Source organism: Salmo trutta, chromosome 25, assembly GCF_901001165.1.
Source record: "Salmo trutta chromosome 25, fSalTru1.1, whole genome shotgun sequence".
NCBI lineage: Eukaryota > Metazoa > Chordata > Actinopteri > Salmoniformes > Salmonidae > Salmo > Salmo trutta.
Window position 1 is genome coordinate 40844872 of NC_042981.1, and position 25554 is coordinate 40870425.

At 43.1% G+C, this 25554-nt stretch overlaps 1 protein-coding gene across 3 annotated transcripts in view; it reads right to left on the bottom strand.

The window, feature by feature from the left end:
• LOC115162574 (leucine zipper protein 1) overlaps nt 1-25554 on the bottom strand; it is an 87827-nt gene that overhangs the window by 13364 nt on the left and 48909 nt on the right. For all 3 annotated transcript variants that reach the window (XM_029714014.1, XM_029714013.1, XM_029714015.1), the window contains exon 3: nt 6597-9871. In XM_029714014.1, the coding sequence (XP_029569874.1) occupies nt 6597-9629 (3033 nt within the window). In that variant the 5' untranslated portion in view covers nt 9630-9871. The remainder of the gene's footprint in view (nt 1-6596; nt 9872-25554) is intronic.

Sequence of the window (25554 nt, forward strand, 5' to 3'; positions counted from 1 at the left end):
TCTGTAAAAGATTGAGGGTTTTAGGGAGGCCAAGCAGAATTTCTTCAGCCTCCTGAGGATGAAGAGGCGCTGTTGCGCCTTCACCACACGGTCTGTGTGGGTGGACCATTTCAGATAGTCAGTGATGTGTACGTCGAAGAACTTGAAGCTTTTCACCTTCTCGTGCGCCCTCTGCTGTATCCCGAAGTCCACAATCAGCTCCTTCGTTTTGTTGACGTTGAGGGAGAAGTTATTTTCCTGACACCACTACCCCTGGGCCCTCACCTCCTCTCTGTAGGTGGTCTGGTCGTTGTTGGTAATCAGGCCTGCCACTGTTGTGTCGTCTGCAAACTTGATGATTGAGTTGGAGTGGGTGGCCGCGCAGTCATGGGTAAACAAGGAGTACAGGAGGGGGCTGAGCACGCACCCTGCTGGGTTTTTCACGCTCAACAGTTTCCTGTGTGCATCAAGAATGGTCCACCACCCAAAGGACATTCAGACAACTTGACAACTACGGAAAGCTTTGGCGTCAACATGGGCCAGCATCCTTGTGGAACGCTTCCGACACCTTTTAGAGTCCATGCCCCGACGAACTTAGGCTGTTCTGAAGGCAAAAGGGGGTTCAACTCAATATTATGAAGGTGGTCCTAATGTTTTGTATTTCATGTGCAGCCTAATGTGTGCAATTATGTGCCAAATCAGTGATTTAGTGTATTTTTATTGGGTAAGCATTAGAATAAGCCACCACAATATTTGCAGCCTTAGGTGGTAATATCCTGTACGTGCTGATCCATCATCAGTATTGTGAAATAATTTGAATGTTAAAGGAAAGATTTGAACGGAGAAAGCTGATCCATTCTTTTGATCCTATTAGTATCGACACACTTAGCGACCACTCTCTCTGCGTGGTGTTTAAGGAAATATCTTTGGCCGTTGTAGGAAAAATGCATTGTTAAAAACACTCGTAAGCCTAAATTCCATCGCTATCGTGAAACCGGGCCCAGACTGTTTTCACAAGAAAGAGAGAAAAAAAATGAGGAGTTGAACATAACAGTATGCCAGTGGAAGGTAGGACAGTAGCGGTTAGTGACTACTATGATTTCCCATTGTAGCCAATTCAATTGCAGTAATTCCATTACTGATTTTTCGGTAATTCCATTACCGATTTGGAAACAGAATGAGTTTTAGTCACTTAATTCAGAAACAAACTTGATATCAGTAAAAACTCTAAGTAATTGGTAGGTCTACCTTTATTTCTGACTTCTGTGAACTTTTATTATCCTCATTCCTGATGAGGGAGAGAAATTAAAAAATATCTTAAAGATATGTGGGTTTTTCGTAACGGAATTACAAGGCTCAAGGAAATGTTTCTTAAACTTACAGAAGGCCAAAAATTGCTCCAAATATAACTGTTGATATTAGTTGGCACCCAAAATGCACATGCTTCTATGAACTTCACGTTGGCGCTTATGGGTCCTTTTAGATGGAAATGCCCATATCCGACCAGACCTTAAAAAGGCCCATTTTAACCATGAAAAAGACTGGTCTAAATTGAATTGTCCATGGTACACACAAGGATATACCATGACATTTGAAATGCTTAATTTAATAAAACAAACTTTAGAATATTGTATTTATGTACGGCGCATTGAGATACTGCTGCTTCAGACGTCACGTGGCTTTGACAGTAGCCTACATTGTTTACAGTCGCGGACTGTAAATGTAACCTAGAGTTCTGAGGATGCGCAAAGTGATTGTTTTATTTTCAAAGGTAATTTTGTCTCATCAGTAATGCGTTGCGTTTTACATGAAAAGGCATTTTACTATTATAGGCCATTTAACCCTTGGGTCAGCCCTGACAACGGTATGCTATTGAAATAGCGATTACAAAGTGGGTGGGTCGAGCCCCGAATGCTGATTGGCTGACAGCCGTGGTGTATCACCGTATACCACGCGTATGACAAAACATTTAATTTTACTGCTCGAATTACATTGGTAACCAGTTTATAATAGCAATAGGGCACCTCAGGGGTTTGTGATATATGGCAAATATACCACGGCTAAGGGCTGTGTCCAGGCACGCTGCAACCCGAGCCGTGGTATATTGGTCATATACCTACCACGCATCCTTGGGCCTTATTGCTTAATTAGTCTACAGACACGCACCAATGGAGGGTCCACAACACAAGACAAAGATCAATGCAAAGCACTCACCAGAAAACTTTTTTTTAAACAGGCCAGTACATCAGGAGACGTGGAGGAGGCCGTAGGAGGGCAACAACCCAGCAGCAGGACCACTACCTCCGCCTTTGTGCAAGGAGGAGCAGGAGGAGCAATGCCAGAGCCCTGCAAAATCACCTCCAGCAGGCCACAAATGTGCATGTGTCTGCTCAAACGGTCAGAAACAGACTCCATGAGGGTGGTATGAGGGCCCGACGTCAACAGGTGGGGGTTGTGCTTACAGCCCAACACCGTGCAGGACGTTTGGCATTTGCCAGAGAACACCAAGATTGGCAAATTCGCCACTGGCGCCCTGTGCTCTTCACAGATGAAAGCAGGTTCACACTGAGCACATGTGACAGACGTGACAGAGTCTGGAGACGCCGTGGAGAACGTTCTGCTGCCTGCAACATCCTCCAGCATGACCGGTTTGGCGGTGGGTCAGTCATGGTGTGGGGTGGCATTTCTTTGGGGGGCCGCACAGCCCTCCATGTGCTCGCCAGAGGTAGCCTGACTGCCATTAGGTACCGAGATGAGATCCTCAGACCCCTTGTGAGACCATATGCTGGTGTGGTTGGCCCTGGGTTCCTCCTAATGCAAGACAATGCTAGACCTCATGTGGCTGGAGTGTGTCAGCAGTTCCTGCAAGAGGAAGGCATTGATGCTATGGACTGGCCCGCCCGTTCCCCAGACCTGAATCCAATTGAGCACATCTGGGACATCATGTCTCGCTCCATCCACCAACGCCACGTTGCACCACAGACTGTCCAGGAGTTGGCGGATGCTTTAGTCCAAGTCTGGGAGGAGATCCCTCAGGAGACCATCCGCCACCTCATCAGGAGCATGCCCAGGCGTTGTAGGGAGGTCATACAGGCACGTGGAGGCCACACACACTACTGAGCCTCATTTTCACTTGTTTTAAGGACATTACATCAAAGTTGGATCAGCCTGTAGTGTGGTTTTCCACTTTAATTTTGAGTGTGACTCCAAATCCAGACCTCCATGGGTTGATAAATTGGATTTCCATTGATTATTTTTGTGTGATTTTGTTGTCAGCACATTCAACTATGTAAAGAAAAAAGTATTTAATGAGATTATTTCATTCAGATCTAGGATGTGTTATTTTAGTGTTCCCTTTATTTTTTTGAGCAGTATGTATGTATATGTATATATATATATATATATATATATATATATATATATATATATATACTGCTCAAAAAAATAAAGGGAACACTAAAATATATATCACACACACACACACACACACACACACACCCACCACGTGCTGATCCTAACTTTTACTTGGTCTTTTTACCCGTCTAAATTTATAGAACACCTACTCATTCAAGGGTTTTTCTTTATTTATTTTTTTACAATTTTCTACATTGTAGAATAATAGTGAAGACATCAAAACTATGAAATAACACATATGGAATCATGTAGTAACCAAAAAAAGTGTTTAACAAATCAAAATATATTTTATATTTGAGATTCTTCAAATAGCCACCCTTTGCCTTGATGACAGCTTTGTACATGCTTGATTCTCAGAAACCAGCTGCACCTGGTATGCTTTTCCAACAGTCTTGAAGGAGTTCCCACATATGCTGAGCACCTGTTGGCTGCTTTTCCGTCACTCTGTGGTCCAACTCATCCCAAACCACCTCAATTGGGTTGAGATCGGGGGATCGTGGAGGCCAGGTCATCTGATGCAGCACTCAATCACTCTCCTTCTTGGTAAAATAGGCCTTACACAGCCTGGAGGTGTGTTGGGTCATTGTCCAGTTGAAAAACAAATGAGAGTCCCACTAAGCCCAAACCAGATGGGATGGCGTATCGCTGCAGAATGATGTGGTAGCAATGCTGGTTAAGTGTGCCTTGCATTCTAAATAAATCAGACAGTGTCACCAGCAAAGCACCCCCACACCATAACACCTCCTCCCTATTTTACGGTGGGAAATACACATGCGGAGATCATCCGTTCACCTACTCTGCACCTCACAAAGACATGGCGGTTGGAACCAAAAATCACACATTTGAACACCAGACCAAAGGACAAAGTTTCACCGGTCTAATGTCCTTTGCTCGTGTTTCTTGGCCCAAGCAAGTCTCTTCTTCTTATTGGTGTCCTTTAGTTGTGTTTTTTTTGCAGCAATTCAATCATGAAGGCGTGATCCACACAGTCTCCTCTGAACAGTTGATGTTGAGATGTGTCTGTTACTTTAACTCTGAAGCATTTATTTGGGCTGCAATTTCTGAGGCTGGTAACTCTAATGACCTTATCCTCTGCAGCAGAGGTAACTCTGGGTCTTCCATTCCTGTGGTGGTCCTCATGAGAGCCAATTTCATCATAGCGCTTGATGGTTTTTGCGACTGCACTCAACAAGTTATTTCGTATTGACTGACCTTCATGTCTTAAAGTAATGATGGGCTGTCGTTTCTCTTTGCTTATTTGAGCTGTTCTTGCCATAATATGGACTTGGTCTTTTACCAAATAGAGCCACCTTCTGTATACCACCCCTACCTTGTCACAACACAACTAATTGGCTCAAACGTATTAAGGAGAGAAATTCCACCAATTAACTTTTAAGAAGGCACACCTCTTAATTGAAATGTATTCCAGGTGACTACCTCATGGAGCTGGTTGAGAGAATGGCAAGAGTGTGCAAAGCTGTTATCAAGGGAAAGGGTGGCTATTTGAAGAAGCTCAAATGTAAAATATATTTTGATTTGTTTAACCCTTTTTTGGTTACTACATGATTCCATATGTGTTATTTCATAGTTTTGATGTCTTCATTATTATTCTACAATGTAGAAAAGAGTAAAAAGTGAAGATAGAACACCTACTCATTCAAGGGTTTAAAACTTTTGACCGATAGTGTATATATATTATTCGATTAGCGAAATCATTTCAAATGCCCATCCATCCCTATTATGAGGTTATTTTCTGCTTATGGATCTTTATTTGATGGCAAACCCACCACTGCTGTGCATGGCCAAAGAGCTCTATTTTCATGTTATCTAACCATAGCACCGGGTCCAATCCAAGTGCCACTGCCATTTCACAAACTCCAGGCGTTAACATTTGTTGTATTATATGAAAATGGCAGGATAGTCGAAAACAGCCACCGATTTTAATTGGCTCACCTCTCAGTTCATCACCATCAGGCTCAACCCCTTAGAACTTCCCCCTACATTGTGGACTTCAAAGCACAAGCAAGCAAAGCAGCGAAAGTGACTTAAAAAAGGAAGTGAGTTTGGAAAATCTGAAAGTACACATCTTAGAAATAGTTTTCACAAATAAACTTTATATGCCTGAACTCTGAATCAATTTGGCTTTGCAAAAATAATATGGTTAGGGTGATTGTCGATTTTTGCTCCTACACAGTTCCCACAGCTTTCCACAGATTCCAGAGGCACGAAGTAAAAAAAAATGAAGAACAAAACGCTTTTTGGTCTTAATTTGAAGGTTAGGCATAAGGTGTGGTTAGGTTTAAATTCAGATTTTAAGAAGAGATATTGTAGAAATACACACGGTTTATGACTTTGTGGATGTGTTAACTAGTGACCACCCTCTCCCGCCTTGATTTAGAGTCACGCCTGATTTGTTTGATTCACTCAGAATTTGAATTGATTAGCATGTCACTCGGTAAATCCACACCCCTAATTTCCAAATAGTCCCAAACTGTTACTAGGCTCTATGCACCTGCAATTCAATCCCGGGGACGAGGTTAAGATCCCTCCCAACATGTTCTCCAATCTCATAAAACATTTTAGAAAAAAGCTCAGTGCCTTTCCCTCGCAAGGTGAAGTATTGAAAGGTATTGAAAACAGGGGTGCCACATTTTTTTTGGGGAAAAAAATGCATTACTTGTAAAACAAAATCTTTTTCTGAGCAATTGAATTATTTCACTATTCGAATATCACTTAGAAAAAATGTTGAGCATATAAATATAGCTCAGTATTTGTAATATTTACTTTAAACTGAGCATCACTTCAAGGACATTTTTATCATATTAATAGAGCCAAATACAGTATCCCTGTACATTTCCTTGCCAAGAATCAATGACCAGATATGCAACAGGCTTAAGGACTATTGTAAGCAGATGGTATAAGAACAGTAGCTTCTGTTGATTTTGAAGGAAGTCTTTTTTCCATTCTTCAAAAGACTGAATATCCTGAGTATGTATTATTTGCCAAATGCTGGCAACAATCTGCTGTTCACCTTTTAGTCTGATATTAAACAAATGGTGTTTTGTTTGAGTCAGATCAGTGAAGTGACAGAAATCTAAAAACACTGAGCAGAATTATTTCCTCATGTTTGATACTAAATTGTGGGGCCTCCACAAGGTCTGCTAATACTTTTCAAAGACAGTTTGTACAGAAGTTAAACTCACCATGGGTTGTGTCTGCCGGGGCATGAGCTCCTGAGAACTGACAGGCTCGTGGGGGATACTCCTCTGCATAACTCCCTCAGAGGGTGACAGAGAGCTCTTGCTCCGGCGCACCGGCTCTGCAATGTCCCTGGTGGTCACCACACTGTTCTTAATCCTGCGCATATACAGCTCTGCTGGCGACGGCTTGGCTGCCCGTGATGTAGAGGCCCCTGTGGCATTAACCTTCTCCTCCTTGTCCAGGACAGTTGTGGCGCGGTACGCCCTCCACGTGGTGGCCGACTCTACCTCATCCTCAGAGCCCACCCCGTCCAGCCTGGCTCCCTGGCCAGGCTCGTCCACGGATGCCGCCCCCCTGTTCCTCCAGGTGCTCCGCACAGTCAGGTTTCTCATCTCGGGGAGACCGTCGTCCTGGGAGGTGTGGTGGCTGTGGTGTTGGCTCCTCCAGCTGGTGACGGTGGTAGTGCTGCTACTGCTGCTCTCGAAACCTGACTCTGTGTCGTTGTTGAAGTCTGAGATGGTCTCCGGTGACTGGAGGCTGAAGCTGCTTCGGGAGCGTAGGTGCGTCTCCGCACGGGCCATCCCTAAAACCCCTGGTTGATCTGTTTCGTCCGGGCCATCCATGGATGGCCGGAGGGTGATCTTACTCTTGGGAATGGAGATCTCATAGGGGATGGAGATGCTCCCCCTGTGCTCACTGGGCCCGATGACAATGTTGCTAGTGGACGTGTGGCGTTCCTTGACTGGTGGCTCGCTGGATACACTGCTGCTGCGGCTGCTGGTCCTGGAAGAGCTGGGATCGTTGGGGTAGATAGTGATGCTGCTGGTCATCTTGTTGGTGGTCAGGACGGGTTTCGTGGAGATTTTGGGCTTGCCATTGGAGGTCAAGAACTCTGCCCCGACTCCGGATATCATAACTTCCTTCCTATCAATCTCCACAATGGCCGGCTTGATGACTGCCTTTGACCTCAGGGCCTCTCGTGGGCTGCAGACCCTGCGGACCTCTATCCCTGCTGGGGTGTGAGTGGGCTCCAGAGATCCTCCTTCTGCCATCAACAGCCTGTTCTGCTCCTCGTCAATTGAGCTCCTGGTGGAGGAACCCTCTGACTGGGAGTCTTGTAGGCGAGAGTATCTAGAGTACTTCGGAGGGTTGGAGGTTCTGCTACTCAGTGCTGCCACCTCGGACATAGGCTCTGGTTCTGAGGGCCTGGACCCAGTGGATTCAGTCTCAGAGGCTGAAGAGTGACCCTCAGAGCCATGATCACTGACCAGCGGGGACACATGGGACTTGTAGGCAGTGTACGACCCATTGGCCTGTGAGAGGTCTGACACTGGAGGAGCCTCTTGAACCAGGTCCACAGACACCAGGTCAGACGCAGAAGCATCCTTTTCAGGAGGGGAGACTGTGTTGCTCTTGCTTGAGCTTTCAGGCACCACAACAGAATTGTTTGACTCACTGTCACAACCAACATTCAATCTAGAAAACTTATCCACTTGGCTCTTTTTGCTTTCACTCTCACTTGGTTTCTGAGATGTCTTCCATGGCTTCTGGTCATTAGCTGCTGGAGGGTAGCGATTAAGAACCGAAACCTTCTTGCTGTCACTCAAAGACGTGCTAACAGGAGTATGGGCTCCTCCCCTTGTTGTTTTGTCCTCCACCCTTCTCCCTATTTCTTTCACTACATTGTCAGAGGCAGTTAAGGCTCCAGTCTTTGGTGTCCTCCTGCTCTTGTGTGAAGGACTGAGTGCCCTCCTGACAGACTTCGGAGAACTTTCCTCAGAGTTGCTCAGCTCTTTGCTCCTCAGCTTGGTCTCCCTCTTGTGCTGCGGGGACAGCTCTCTGCTCTTGTACTTGGGGGCGGCTGGCTCTGCAGCTGCAGCACTCCTGTACTTAGGCTTGTCCTGCCTGAACCCACCCCGGACATTGATCTCTTCATTCTCTGCCTTGCCATTCTCAAGGACCTTTGCTGGACTGCTAAGCCCTCCATTGCCATGACTGCTGCCACTGCACAGCTGCATTCTAAGCTGCTCCACCTGATCGTTGAGGGCTCGGCTGCGGGACCTCTCCTGTTGGAACTTCTCCTGCAGCTCTCCGTTCTTTGACTCTGTGTTCTTGAGATCCTCCTCCACCAGTTCCAGTTGCTTCAGCCGGTTCTTCAGCCTCTCAACTTCCTGGGTGAGTTCCTTGACTTTGTTGTCTTCCTGGCCATCAAGGCTGTTCTTCTCGTTTTCTGACTTATTCCTTAGCCCAACGTCGCCACCCAGTTTCAGGTAGTCCACGCTCTTCTTGCGCCCCAGCTTGCTAGTCAGGCCAGATGAGAGGTCATCTTCAATGCGGAGGTCCCTCAAGTCTGTGCGGCTGGGATCTGCTCGGCCGATCCTGTTCTGACAATCCAGCTTTTCTGTCAGTTTTAGTATAAGCTTCTCATCCTCCCTTTGCTTCTCCAGGAGCCTCTTCCTCTCACTCACAAAAGTCTGAGTGAGACCCTTGAGCTGCTCCAGCTCCCCTGCCAGGAACTTCTCAGCCCGGTCCAGCCTTACCTCTGATGCATCCACTTCCATCACACGGGCCTTGAGGGACTCAAGCTCAGAGGAGAGCTTCCGGGTCAGGTTCTTCTCTTCGTTGAGATTGAGGCACAGCTGGCTACAGTCTGACTTGCTCTTGCCGAAGGCCTCTTCCAACTTCTCCAGCTCAGCCATCCTCCTCTGCAGGCGCTCAATCTCAGACTTTAGGTCCTTGGTCAAGCTCTCTTCCTCCTCCAGTTTCTCCCTCACTGTGCGGCAGAGATCCTCCGCCTTGCACACCTCCTCATCTTTGCCTTCAATCCTCAGCAGCCGCTTGCGCAGCGCCTCTACATCGCCCAGCATGGAGGAGTTGCTGCCCTCTGCCTGGATGATCTTGTCCTGCAGATCCAGCAGCTCATCTTCAGACTTCTGGAGCTTGTTGGTGGCCTCCTCAAGCTCATCCAGCCGTCGTCCCAGGCTTTGCAGCTTGTGCCGCAGGTGGCGACTCGTTATGTCTTTGTTTTCAGACATCACAGATATTATTGCTGTTGTCTTCTATATGGAAAGGGGAAATTATTTTACTACTTTTTGGGAGGTCCACATTTGTGTGGCAGTCCTTCTTCTCTGGTTAAAATGATGAGTCACAAGTCCGTAATGTTGAGTTGTGTCGAGTCCCTTTCTCCTCTCTACACAATGTCTTCTCCCTTTTTCTTTGGTTGGTTCTTATTCCTTCAACTCCCCTCAGCTTAATGGTCAACATGGGTGTCTATCACCTGAAAGAAAAAAATAAGAGTTACAACAAAATTAGAAATTATTACTGATTGACCTCAATGTCAAAGTGATTCTGAGGATCAGCAAACCTTTCAGTAACTTGAGAACACATAAGAACCGAGAAGATGGTGAAAGAGTGTAGTCCAGAGGAGAGTGAGAGATGGTTTGACTGTACTTGATTGCAATGTAGCAGACCTGCACACTCAGCATATGATTTCACAGTCCCGCCTGATTACTGCAACACAAACCATGAGAAGAGCTGGGCCGGCCCAAACACACCCAGTAATGCAAAGGGCTGGGGCAAATGGGTGGGAAAAAAAGAGGACCAGCGTAATTCAGCACGTACACACATACACAAGTGCTCATACATAGTAAATGCACACAGTAACCTAGACAGATGATTAAGAAGATCACTACAACCAAAATGACATGCTATGACTGCAATTCTACGAAGATACATTTTACCTTGCCTAGTCGTATGGCCACTGGAGACTGGAGGGTAGCATTCAAAAAAACGCTACTCCCCCCTTCTTGCTTCCTGCAGCCTCTGCCAATGTCCCAGCATTGATTTCTCTGCCGTTTCGCCGACAGCAGTATATCAAAACGACAAGCTTCCACTCACATGGCTGTCACCATGGCAACATGCATTGGGCATTGCTACACACCACTCATGATCAGGACAATAGAGAGATACAGTGAGTGTACAAAACATTAGGAACATGCTCTTCCATGACAGATTGACCAGGTAAAAACTGTGATCCCTTATTGATGACACCTGTTAAATCCACTTCAATAAGTGTAGATGAAGGAGAGGAGGGGATTTGTAAGCCTTGAGACATGAGTTGTGTATGTGTGCCATTCAGAGGGTGAATGGGCAAGACAAAATATTTAAGTGCCTTTGAACAGGGTATGGTTGTAGGTGCCAGGCACTCTGGTTTGAGTGTGTTAAAAGCATTGCAGCTACTGGGTTTTTCATGCTCAACAGTTTTGCGTGTGTATCAATAATGGTCCACCACCCAAAGGACATCCAGCCAACTAGACAACAGTGGGAAGCATTGGAGTCAACATGGGCCAGAATAATTAGAACGCTTTCGTCACCTTGTAGTGCCCATGCCCTGACGAATTGAACTGTTTTGAGGGCAAAAGGGGGTGCAACTGAATATTAGGAAGGTGTTCCTAATGTTTTATGCACTCAGTGTATACAGTGCCTTTCAGAAAGTATTCACACCTAGGGTTGTGCCGGTCATGAAATTTGGTCAGCCAGTGATAATAATAACTTCCGGTCTCACAGTAATTTACCATGAATTAACATAAACACACTTAGCATCTCCTGGCTATCACACACAGCCTGATGCAGACCTTTGGAACATCTACATTTTAAAAAGTCTAATAAATCCATGTAATATAGCCTACACCAGTGTTCATCAACTAGGTTTGGCCTCTGGCCCAACAATTTTCTGAGCTAATAGTCAGCGGGCCAGAACATAATTAGTATATAATATTACCACAATTAATTGTCCTACACTTCAAATTGAACAACATTTAACACATCTGATTAGTACATAATACATTCAGTGACAATAACATAATAATTCCGATCTGATTAAGCTCATAAAAATCACCATGTCTCTATTCAATTATTATTTTTGTCTATTTCCAAGTGCGTTGATTGGTAGGGGAAAACAGGTCTACTACTTTTTCTAACGTCAACATTCTTTCAGAACAATTAGCTGGATAGCGAGAGAAAATGCCGCTCTCAATAAGTATCAAAAGAAAGGTGTAAAATGAAAATGGAAGTTTCAGGGAAGAACGTACAGAGAGACACGCATTCATCTTACCATATTTTCCCAATGCCAAGCAAGTGTGTCTTATTTGCAATGAAAATGTTGCTGTTAGCAAATTATTAAATCTCAGACGTCATTCTGAGTCTAAGCATGGAATTTCAAAGTGGCCTTCCCGTCTCAGAGAGAGGCCCAACACAGAAACATTGAAGCCTTAACTGCTACACACACACACACACACATCTTTTTTGGCTGAATATTCTGTCACTTAAACAGGTTAAATATGTAGTTACAAGGAAGAGGGAAAACTGTTGTGGCCATGGTGGAAAAACTCGAGGCCTTTACTAGGAAGCTTGAGTCATTCGATTCAGACTTGTCATCTGGAAGGCTACTGCATCTGGCCTGACTTCAGTACACTGAAGAAACGACAGGCAGAGGGTCCAGGCCGCAGCATTGTCACGGAGGTGGAAGATTTTCATCAAGCAGCTGACAACTTCTCCGCCAGATTTGAAGACTACATCATGCCAAAAGATAGTGTTTGTACGTGATCTTCTCAGTCCACCCAGGAGGAGAATTCTCCTCCCTTGCTAAGAAAACGATACCCTCGCTGGATGAGGCCGCAATTCAAACTGAAATGACTTCATTCCAGACATCGAGCCAAATCAGGGATGCGCTCAGGAGTGCCGAGTGCGTTTTGGGTGGCATGCTCAGAGGAATACAGCATAATAAAGAAACGTGCATTTTATGTGCTAACAATGTTTGGATCGACTTACACCTGCGAGTCCTCGTTTTCCTCTATGAACACAATATAGACTCACAACAGGAACCCGCTTTCACATAAGTCAATCGAGGTCAAAATCACATCCATCTTACCCGACATCCACAAGATGGTGTCCGAGGGGAAATGCAACTTTTCCCATTGAGTAACTAACTTAGCGGCCTATATGACTATTTAGTAAATACTAACATTATTGTGAAAGCTTATCCAGGAATATTTAGATCTCAAGCTAACAGTATTTTCGGTTTATTATGTATGCTACAGTTTTGGCCAGTTACACATTTTAAGTAGGCCTAATAAAAAAAAAGCCCAATTCTATTAGACCATATCTTTTTGTGAAAGATTCTGTTAAGCCTCAAAGTCTAAGCCTACCTCAGCCAGTTAAGTTATTTTATATAGGCATAAGCCCTCTTGTTGTTTGTAAAGTCAAATTACAATGAAGATTGTTGAAATGAATTACTCGACTGGTGTAGTTTTTCTCCATATGTTGCTGTGCAACACTTACATAACAAGTTAGCTATATTTTCAGCACCAGGCGCTGTTCACCTATTGATTAAGCTGCGGTTGCAGCTTTACGTTTCAGCAGCACCACAAAATGTTCCGCTGCCTGCTTTATTAGTTGACTCCTGCATTCTCTCTCCTCATGAAGTAAGTTAAAATGTAACTTTTGCATTGTTTAGGTAGGGTGACTTCCTTCTTGGGACAATGCATTTGGGCCGAAAAAAATATATTCATAATTAATTTGGGGGGCTTTCGGGGGCCAAATAATATTTCTGGCCTACACCATCACAATAAATCCCTTAGTTATTTTAGACCGGTCTAAGGAAACATGATATGAAGAAAATGTAACCTATTTCAGAACAGAATAGCATACTCAGTTGTCCTTATGTTAGGCCCGGATCTGGCTATGCCATATGGCTGTGGGCTACACTAGTTCATTTAGCAGACAAGACTGGCTTAGAATTCCGTGGCATTATTTTATAGTATGAAGAACATAATTGAACATAGCTCAATAAAATATAAAGGATATTTTCTCCAAACGATTTGAGTGAGTGCGCACATGCGGCTATTCTGTGTTGAGCGGTTAACAAAGAAACAAGTATTTTATACGCTTAATTTAGTTACAGTGCATTCAGAAATTATTCAGACCCCTTGACTTATTCCACAATTTGTTACGTTACAGCCTTATTCAAAAATTGATAAAATCGTTTTTTTCTTCATCAATCTACACACAATACCCCATAATGACAAAGCAAAAACAGGTTAAGAATTTTTTGAAAATGTATTTTATAAAACACAGATATATCACATTTACATAAGCATTCAGACCCTTTACTCAGTAATTAGTTGAAGCACCTTTGGCAGCGATTACAGTCTCGGGTCTTCTTGGGTATGACGCTACAAGCTTGGCACGCCTGTATTTGGGGAGTTTCTCCCATTCTTATCTGCAGATCCTCTCAAGCTCTGTCAGGTTGGATGGGGAGCGTCACTGCACAGCTATTTTCAGGTGTCCCCAGAGATGTTCGATCGGGTTCAAGTCCGGGCTCTGGCTGGGCCACTCAAGGACATTCAGAGACTTATCTGGAAGCCTCTACTGCGTTGTCTTGACTGTGTGCTAGGTTTGTTGTCCTGTTGGAAGGTGAACATTTGTCCTAGTCTGAGGTTCCGAGTGTTCTGGAACAGGTTTTCATCAAGGATCTCTTTGTACTTTGCTCTGTTCATCTTTCCCTCGATACTGACTAGTCTCCCAGTCCCTGCCGCTGAAAAACATCCCCACAGCATGATGCTGCCACCACCATGCTTCACCATAGGGATGGTGCCAGGTTTCCTCCAGACATGACAGTTGGCATTCAGGCCAAAGAGTTATATCATGGTTTCATCAGACCAGAGAATGTTTCTCATGGTCAGAGTCCTTTAGGTGCCTTTTGGCAAACTCCAAGCAGGCTGTCATGTGCCTTTTACTGAAGAATGGCTTCCGTCTGGCCACTCTACCATAAAGGCCTGATTGGTGGAGTGCTGCAGAGATGGTTGTCCCTCTGGAGCTCTGTCAGTGACCATTGGGTTCTTGGTCACCTCCCTGACCACCTCCCTGACATGCACTATCAACTGTGGGACCTTATATAGACAGGTGTTTGCCTTTCCAAATCATGTTCAATCAATTGAATTTACCACAAATGGACTCCAATCAAGTTGTACAAACATCAAGGATGATCAATGGAAACAGGATGCACCTGAGCGCAATTTTGAGTCTCATAACAGGTGTCCGTTTATTTTTTTTAAATTTGACATTTTGGTGTTTATAAACTGGTGTTTATGGGGTATTGTGTGTAGATTGATGAGGATAAAAAAATATTCAATCAATTATAGATTAAGGCTGTAATGTAACAAAATGTGGAAAAAGCGAAGGGGTCTGAATACTTTCCAAATGCACTGCATGTAACTTTAGTTGTGATACAAAGGTTGAGCTATACGTTTTGCTTTTTAATACATTCTAAGGCTGCATGATGTGACTAATGATGATTTTTTTTAAGTTTTATGAAAAGGCATGAGCTCTGCTTTGTTTTTGTTGTGCAGGCTGTACACAATTCATCAGTCTCTCATTCACAATTTGACATGCACTTAATAATGCCTCAAATTTCCCGGCTGCATTCCCCTTGGGTGGCCGTAATGCACCCTAAAAAAAAAAAATCCATGCCTTTTTACAGCCAGTGCTCGTTGTGCCCTTGGTCTGAATATAATAAATTAGAATTCCCTTCTCCCGGTTGCGTGTCAAAGCATCTCTCACTCACACGGCTCTCAATCACGTGATCGGGTCTTTCTCACAGGCTACAAGTGAAGACAGACACATCGGGAATGCAACTGCGCACGTCCTTATCCAATTCCGAGGCATGTATTGAAGATTTTGGGAGAACTGTCCACATTTACTTTGTCAGCCAAGAACATGAGTAGGGCTAACGAACAGCAAAAGCATTAGCCTATGTCTATCTACTATCCCCCATAGAACAAACATTGACCTATTCTATTCTGAACAATAAATAAATATTCCAAAACATAGTCTGGGACAGTTGTGGGATGCGATAGACCCCAAATTAATACAACCACTAGCATTAAAAAAAAAACAGTTTTAAGCAATGAGCCTGACCCAACAGATCAGAATGTTTATTGTAAAGTTGCATTTTGGTGAGAATTATCTTCCGCAAACTGGAAACTCACACGCTGCGCATGTATGCCAGTTAGCCTCCTACACCCGTTGTAAAGCGGATTAATGTGCTTAATTAAGAATTCATTTGGCCACTTTAGTTGTGATACAAACCTTATCAAAATGCATAGGCCTATGGGCTAGGCTACATGAGGTGTGGAACTATGATTTGAAAATGTTGCAAAAAAAAAAAGCAGTGCCTGTTTCTTTCCTTAAGCTGGGCATCATTCACAAGTGATATAGCTAATATTGTCACCCATCAGACCACTCCTGATTTAATCTTGTCTTTATGCTAAATAATGAATGCGTGTCATTTGTTTTGATTTAGAATGGACCATTAGCACGCACCTGTCTCAAAACAGGGGCAGGGGAAAAAATACAAGTCATCTATGCCCTTAAATAGTGAATGGAGGACTCTTTTCCCCGTGGTTTATTTTCATGCCAGTTATACTCCTGTTTTAAAGAGAAGCAATGTGCTTAATATTAGGAAAGTTGAGAAATAAATAGTAGGCCTAGCCTATAGAAAGCTGATGGGATCCTATTTTTAAGAGGCCCTCAAAACTCTTTTCTCACGTAATTGCATAGCCTATAGAAAAGGTGCGCAACATGAACTCATGGGCTCTCATGAAGTGTTTGATTAGATTTTCGATTACTTTTGCATTGATGTCAGATGGTTAGAGGGACAATAGAGTGCTGAGTACCAAGCAGTTAGCGAGTTTGGTAGGATACTAATGACCATTAGCAGCATCATAGCTTGGAGAAGCCTAATAACCGTGACTAAACTAGTGACTGCCGGTGTGGCGGTAATATGGTCACCTTAACAGCCCTATTCACACCCCTTGACCGTTTACACATTTTGTTGTGTTAGACAGAATTTTCAATTGAGATTTTGTGTCACTGGCCTAAAGCTGAAATATCTGAAGTCAATAAGTATTCAACCAATTTGTTATGGCAAGCTTAAATAAGTTCCGGAGTAAAAATGTGCATATTAAGTCACGTAAGTTGCATGGACTCTGTGTGCAATAATAGTGTTTAACAGGGCCTAAAATGTACTTTTTGCCCCACCAGCCAATCCGTTTTTTCACCAGCCAAAATATTTGTATGCCATAATTACATTTAAAAAAAAATGATGACCATGCTTTGTAATGTTTCTAAAACAAGAAATGTACTGTAAGAATTAAATGTGGTAGATTACTCAATTTCATTTCAGACCCGAGTCTTAACCAAAATATCAGAGACAGAATTTTCAGCTGCCCCTTTAAGGGTGGGAGGTTACCGTGGTAATGGAGCCACTTCAGCCATGTCACTGTCTGTGAGATTTGGGATGTGACTAGTAGTAGACAGCGTCTATTCGTTATCAGTTGATGCAGCAGATTAAAACTAACATTGAAAAACAACAGAGCCCCTGGCTATCCGTAAATGAAGAAAATGGTGCCGTCTGGTTTGCTTAATATTATTTCTATTTTTACTTTGGATAGTTAAGTATATTTTAGCAATTATATTTACTTCTAATACTGGGTGACTCACTTTTACTTCAGTCATTTTCTATTAAGGTATCTTTACTTTTACTCAACTATGACAATTGGATACTTTTTCCACCACTGCTTTTGACTCACAAATGCGAATGTAATGCTTGCACTGTAGAGCCCTGCAAATAGACCACCCGCCAATGTGGCTGGTGAAGTAGACATTTTTACCCACCAATAGCTAAATCTACCCGGATTTTGCGGGTGTTCATTTTATCCCCTGGTGTTTAACATAATTTTGAATGACTACCTCATCTCTGTACCCCACACATACAATTATCTAAGTTCCCTCAGTTGAGTTGTGAATTTCAAACACAAAGACCAGGGAGGTTTTCCAATGCCTCGCAAAGATGGGCACTTATTGGTAGATTGGTAAAAAAAAATTAACAGACATTGAATATCCCTTTGAGCATGATGGCAAATGTTGCAAAGCAATACACCTTTTGTCCTGAATACAAAGGTGTTATGTTTGGGGCAAATCCAATATATTACTGAGTACCACACCCCATATTTTCACGCATACTGGTGGCTGCATCATGTTATGGGTATGCTTGGACTGGTGAGTTTTTCCAGTATAAACAAAGAAATAGAGCTAAGCACAGGCAAAATCCTAGAGGAAAACCTGGTTCAGTATGCTTTCCACCAGACACTGGGAGATGAATTCACCTTTCAGCAGGACAATAGCCTAAAACACAAGACCAAATCTACACTGGAGTTGCTTACCAAGAAGACAGTTAAATGTTCCTGAGTGGCCGAGTTACAGTTCTGACTTAAATCTGCTTGAAAATCTATGGCAAGACCGGAAAATGGTTGTCTAGCAATGATCAACAACGAATTTGAACGAGCTTGCAGAATTTTGTAAAAAATAAATGGGCAAATGTTGCATAATCCAGGTGTTGAAAGCTCTTAGAGACTTACCCAGTAAGACTCACCGCAGTTATCACTGCCAAAGGTGATTCTAACATGTACTGACTAAATACTTATGTAATCAAGAGCAAGTTTTATTTTTCATATACAGTACCAGTCAAAAGTTTGGACACCTACTCATTCCAGGGATTTTCTTTATTTTTGTATTATTTTCTACATTGTAGAATAATAGTGACGACATCAAAACTATGAAATAACACATGTAGTAAGCAAAAAACGTAAGATTCTTCAAAGTAGCCACCCGTTGCCTTGATGACAGCTTTGCACACTCTTGGCATGCTGTCAACCAGCTTCATGAGGTAGTCACCTGGAATGCATTTCAATTAACAGGTGTGCCTTGATAAAAGTTAATTTGTAGAATTTCTTTCCTTCTTATTGCATTAGTGGTGTTGTGACAAGGTAGGGTATACAGAAGACAGACATATTTGGTAAAAGACCAAGTCCAAGAAGATTTCAAATAAGCAAAGAGAAATGACAGTCCATTACTTTAAAGCCACAAAGGTCAGTCAATCTGGAAAGTTTCAAGAACTTACAAAGTTTCTTCAAGTGCAGTTGCAAAACCCATCAAGGGCTACAGAGAAATTGGCTCTCATGAGGACCGCCAAAGGAAAGGAAGACCCAGAGTTAACTCTGCTGCAGAGGACAAGTTCATTAGAGTTATCAACCTCAGAAAACAGGCAATTAACTGCACCTCAGATTGCAGCCCAAATAAATGCTTCAGAGTTCAAGTAACAGACACAACTCAACATCAACTGTTCAGAGGAGACTGCGTGAATCAGGCCTTCATGGTCGATTCCAACCGCCGTGTCTTTGTGCGATGCAGAGTAGGTGAACGGATGATCTCCGCATGTGTGGATCCCACTGTGAAGCATGGAGGTGGTGTAATGGTGCTTTGCTGGTGACACTGTCTGTGATTTATTTAGAATTCAAGGCACACTTAACCAGCATGGCTACCACAACATTCTGCAACGATACGCCATCCGATCTGGTTTGCGCTTAGTGGTACATATTTGTTTTGCAACATGACAATGACCCAACACACCCCCAGGCTGTGTAAGTGCTATTTGACCAAGTAGGAGAGTGATGGAGTGCTGCATCAGATGACCTGGCCTCCACAATCACCCGACCTCAACCCAATTGAGATGGTTTGGGATGAGTTGAACTGCATAGTGAAGGCAAAGCAGCCAATAAGTGCTTAGCATATGTGGGAACTCCTTCAAGACTGTTGGAAAAGTATTCCAGGTGACTACCTCATGAAGCTGGTTGAGAGGATGCCAATGGTGTGCAACACTTTTCTGGTTACAACATGATTCCATGTGTTATTTCATTGTTTTGATGTCTTCAGTATTATTCTACATTGTAGAAAATAGTTTAAAAAAATTAAGAAAAACCCTTGAATGAGTAGGTGTGTCCAAACTTTTGACTGATACTGTGCGTGTGTTTTTAATTATTTTATTTTTTAACAAATGTTTGAATTCTTCTACTATCACAGTATTTTTTGTAGACCGTTGATAGAAAATAATTAAATCCATTTTAATCCCACTTTGTAACAACAAAATGTGGAAAAAGTCAAGGGGTGTGAATACTTCCTGAAGGCACTGTACAAGCTTTACTACTGCACGTCATGAATGCCGGGTGGGAAAAGGCAGTCCATATTTCAGTCAGACCAGGAATATCAGCAGGCTTTTGTATCGCATGTTAAAACTCAACCTCAACCTATTACCACAACACTGTTTTTATTAAATAATCCACGTGACACCTATACAAAGCTACTAAACAGGTATCTGGGCTCTCTGATGATGAGAACATGGGAGTCTCAGCCTGTCAGCACGTTTCCTATGAAACCGTTGGTGCTTTCCTCTCGTGCATGATTCAGGTCCTGGTCTACAACAATCTCCACCCTCCCCCCAACCTCCTCCATACCTTTCCTTCTTGCCCCCCCTCCTCCACATTCAATGATCATCCCTTCGGAAAAGCACAGCCGTTTCTAGCAGTGAGAAGGAAAGGGGCTGAACTTGGCAGTACAGAAAAATTAAAACTAAAGGGATTGATTTTCTGAATCACCAACGTCAAATGACCAACAAACTAGGCATCAAAGTATAATACTCCTAAATCTTGTGTCTGTGTGTATGAGTAACACACTTAAGCCTACTTGAATCCTTCCATCTGTCTTTTGAATGTTGGTCTATTGTATTCCAATGGGTAAAACTGTTAAACTGTTATTAGGGCCTGTTTCAACAGAGCCCATTTCTTTTTTGAATCTCATTTCATTTTGTGTATTGCCCCAACCACTCTGCCCACAATTCATTAAAATGCCTTGTTCAACATGAATCAAGTGAATTTCCAGGGAGCGTAAATATGGAAGTGATTATTTCATAAAACATCACATTTTAAAATCAAAGCGTTTCGCTAAAGCAGTTGAATTATTCTCCTCTTTCATGAGGTCTGGTGGTTTTGTAATCTTTTAGGGATTGTTGGGAGTCTATTATTTTCAATTGAAAATAATGCAGAATGTATTTGCCGTGGTTCCCAGAACTGCCTGTCCAGTCGTAGGCCAAAACACCTTTCAAAATACTGTTTCGTGTAACATCACTCAGATGTTGCCTGTTAAGTCTGGTATTCACGTATGCCATTCCCTCTTGAGTGTGTCTCATAAAGTCAAGTCTCTTGGGTCAGAACAGCTGAAAGTGCTCTGATCTCGGGCCAGGCCTGGTCCAAATGGCCCCAGTGGGCTGGACTCCCGTCTTGGCAGTCGCCCCCATATCGCTGTGCCAGGTCGGTCCCAGCCTCCCCACTCTCAGACACGCACGCCAACCTGCGCCAGCTAAACGCTTTTAAGAACCAGCAGTGCGTGCAAAGCGACTCTGGCAAGGCAGCATCTGCCAAGGCAATCAACATACCTGCGCTTATCGGAGCTATGGCCTCATTAGCTGCATTCATGCCAGCCTAACGGAGGGGCAAAGGAATGAGAGTCTGGCACACAACGTGAAGCGACAAGACTGCACACTTGGGTGCCCACGAGGAACGAGAGGAGCTACACCCTTTCATTTTTTGGCTTCTCTAGACGCCCAACCTGCCACACCGTGCCGAACATTTTGAATGATTAGGCGATGTGGTCACAAGATTTGTTTTCATTATTATCGAACAATGGAAAAGGTGTGGAGTTGATTGGGCAAGAACAGGTTTGGAAGCAGTCGGGGGTGGGACGAAGGGGGTGCTGCTGAGGCAATTACAACGGCGACCAAATAGAACACGCTGTTTCATTCCTGAGAGAACATTGCTTTGTTCGTCAATTATGAAAAACTTGAAGGGGGAAGCTACAAATGCCCCTGTTTTCCTGAGCACATTCCTCACAACTAGGTCTGTTCATAACCAGCCATAACACCGCAGTTAGAAAAACAAGAGACTGAGGGATGGACAGAAAGAGAATACTTACCATTGCCTCGGAGCTATTGATCGACAGACGTTGGTTTAACCGAGATCCCATCATCTGAAGTCATTCTTACTTCTAAAAAACATGTCCAGACCTTGTGTTGCCTTCTGTACTGTACTCAACAACAAGGGAAATATTTAAAATAGAACGCCTGAACTTTCAGGCTCCCTCCATTTCCTGCAACCCCCTTTTTTTTACTCTAATTAATGTAATTGAGATAAGGGGAAAGGAGGCACTGAGCAACTGCCAACAGGAAGAGAAAGAGCATTCTGGGTCAAATGAAATACAAGCCTTGAAATGCCCTGGTTGAAAGGGTCCAGGTCAGAGGGATAGAGGGTTATATGAGGTGGGACTCAGTAAGGATCGGTACCTACAGAGTGGCAGAGGACAAGATTCACTGCAAACTTGACAAGGAAGAGGCAGCAGAGAGGTGAAGACAAGCCGGAGAGGACAAAAGCGAGGGAAACGGGACAAAAAGATAAAAAAAGAAGTGGAAAATAGAAAACACACCAAAAAAAAACTATGGAGGTGCAAGAGAGCATCATAAAGACAAGGAAAGGGACAGAGAGAAAGTGAGGAGTAGAAAGAGAGAAAAGAGTGAGAGAGGGGCCAGATCGTGTACTGGTGCCAACAACACCAAAGCGTTTTTGGAAGTGAAAGCGCTCCCAGCCACTGGAGAAGCGAAGTGAGCCGCTGTTCTGTGCTGCACCAAGGTTACAATCATGCACCATATCATTAGGGCCTTAGCCACTCTCTTCCTGCCTGCAGCTCCCAGTACATTCTGTTCCCTCCATGAAAGAGGGAGGGAGAGAAAGAAAAAAATGTAGAGAACTTTCCCTTGCACTTGACTTTACTTTGGAAGTCTAGCCTCGGGTTCATATTCCTCAAACATTTGTTATTAACCGACGGCTCGGTGCCCGTAGCCAATGACAATGGCTTCAACCTCAACTTCACATGGTCGGTCTGCCTGTGTGTGTGTGTGTCTGTTTGTGGTGTGATAGTAGCTAAGACACTGAGGCCTGGAAGTATGGGACTCTTGGCCGTCCTCAGCTGCGCTGCTGGATACTGGCAGGCCAGTGAAAGCAACAAGATGGTTGAAACCTGATGCTTGTGCTGCATTTTTCTCGTTTTTCCAAGAAAGAGAAAACCATCCCATAATGTTCGGTTTTTTCGTTTGTGCTGTCACAAGACAGCAAAAAAAAAGCTAATGAAAGTTCAAAAAAATTGTAATGAAACTAAGTTTGATGTTTCAATGGAATCGTGGTTCAGGACTAACTGTTCATGAAAGACAACTGAAATGGGACAAAAAAAATACATTTTATCTTTTCTCCTCGAGAAATGAGTGAAATGACTATATTACAGTACGGAGTAACGAAATGTCCTCCTTCATAGACAAATAGAGTTGTTTATGCTCAAGTACATCTGTTTTGACCACAGTGACATGGCGACTAAGATGATGCCGCTTTTCTGGGACGACATCAATAACAACTTTTACGAGTTGTCTAATGTTGCTGTGTTGTCTGTGCCCTTTTCACAAAACAATATACAAACAAAGTAACTACTTTCACATTTTCATAAACAGGTCCGCCCGTGCTACAAACCAATGCTGAATAAAATATACAAATCGACAATAGCAAACACGCATATTAAACTAATGCCTTCAAGGCTTATTCAACAGTACATCATTATTTCCCCCCCAATCTCTTTCCAAATCTCCCATTCAGTGTGTGCGGCATTCTTGAAACGCAACCATTCAATGTAGTCTGGATTTGGAGTCGTTCTAAGTTGTCTGAATGCATTGGGGTTTTCTAAGAACAAGCTGGCCTCTTTACTTCAGGTTTTGCTATTCAGGGAGTGTTTTGTTTTGAGTCACAAAGCCGAAACGGCTGTCCTTCCAAAGAAAAGAGGGAAAGGGAGATTATTGGATAAATATTTGCATGGTACCAGAAGGAGAGAAAGAGGCCAGTCTAATCAGAGTAGTTATGCCCAGCACGTGCGCTATAATCTGCCTGGGTGTGGGTGACTGTCTCCATGGACCCAGGTGGCCTGTTTTCAACCATCTAGCTCTCTGTGTGTGCGCGCGTCCGAACGTCTGCATTGGTCTCAAAAGTGTTTGTGCACATGCACTGAAGTGTGTGTAAACAGTATGTGTGAGTCTGCATGTTTGAGTCAGTGTGTGGGTCTGTGAAGAAGAATTTGTCAAATCAAAAAGAGAGGTGAGAGTGGGTGACAGAGACACATACTGAGACAGAAAAGAAGAGATAGGACAACAATGTTCTGCAGTGGTCTTGTGTTGTTTGACTTAGCTCCTTCAAAGTTCTACTCACTAGACACAAAAGCAGTCTGGATGAACTCCTTACAAGGTTATAATGATCAAACTATTTGCCATCATTCCCTTCCCATCTCCTCTTCAATACCACCCCAGCAACCCACAGATTTTTTCTGGGTCCCCAATAAACCTGGGTATACAGCCTCCCTGCTGTGGGTGGTAAGGCCCTGGCACAGATACAACCAGGCCCTGCTTCCATGCGCCAACAGCATATCACTCACAGAGATATGGGCAGGGAGGATAGAGAGTAAAGGTGCCCACATGCTTCCCATCCGAAACAGTTTGTGCACATAGAGTATTACGACATTTTGTGATGTTTTTGGTTTGTTTCGGCTGTCCGTGCACACAACATTTTTTTCCTGAAGCAAGGCAAAGTTCAGTAGCCGAAGTCTACTCCCCTTCGTCTGTTTTTGGTCAACCGTAAGGATTCTTCAAATGAAATGTTTGAATGACAGAGACAAATTGTTTTCATGCAAATTTTTTCAATTGAGAAATACTGCATCAAACATCTTAGATACAATGTGCCGGAAAGTATTCAGACCCCTTGACTTTTTCCACATTTTGTTATGCTACAGCCTTAATCTAAAATGGATGAAATAAATCCTCCTCGGCAAAAACGTCAAAATGTATTAAAGATTTGAGTCATCAGATTAATTCTGACTATTTTGAGGAAGCATATACTTGCTACGGCGCCTCAAGGGGGACAAACAGTACTATTGCAGCTTTTTTCTCGTTTTTCCAAGCGAAGGTGTTTTAAGGGAGTATGCGAGGCACAGATGTTCACGTCACCTAACCGAGTTCTGTTAGGAGCAAAACTAAACTAGTATGCAGAAGCCTTAAAAGCATGAGGTAAGAGAGCAAGTACGAAAGAAGGCAAAAGAGTAAGATTTTGTCCAAAAACTTTTTCCTGACAAACTATTGACGATAACGAGAAACACTGAAAGAAAACGAACTATTACAAATTATTTATCATTTTAGTTGACAAAAATGCAACCAGACAAGAATTCCATGTAAGACTAATGGACAGTCAATTTCACATGAAGTTCCTTTTCATCAATGCTGTCCAATCATAAGCACGCATGGCTTCGCAGAATATTTAATGCAATCCTGTCATTGGCCGATAACATCTTACAGTTGTGTGGGCTGCTCCCACACACACACTTCAAATCACTCGTGTCTCTATTGAACTGATGCACAGCCAGCACACTTGTATCTTACCTCAATAATAACAATATGTATTTGATCATCTTTGTTTTCATATTTCTAATGCTATTTGGTGAATATTATGAGTACAGTAATACTTAAGGATTTGTTGGAATGCTCAGATTATCCCCCTTTCAAGGAAATCAATGGTTATTTACCCCCTTCCAAAGCTTATGATGGGGGAGAAAAATCTGCTGTAAAATCTTTAACCGCTAGCCAAGGCTATATACTCTACATGGTTAATTAGGACTTACATTGGTTACAATCTGCCACAAAATCAACGATGCCAGCTAAGGTATACACAGGGATAGTAGGTCTAGTTGGACAAGGCTATCTTTGCACACGATGGAAGTTAGAGGTAAATATTAATTATTTAATCCCCCCAAAAATGCAATGAATATGTGACTAAATTAGGGATGTGACAAATATACATTTTTCTTAACATTCAAACTAAATTCATAAAATTCCACTTGAATTCACAATGCAGAATATGGAGGTCCTATTGTGTA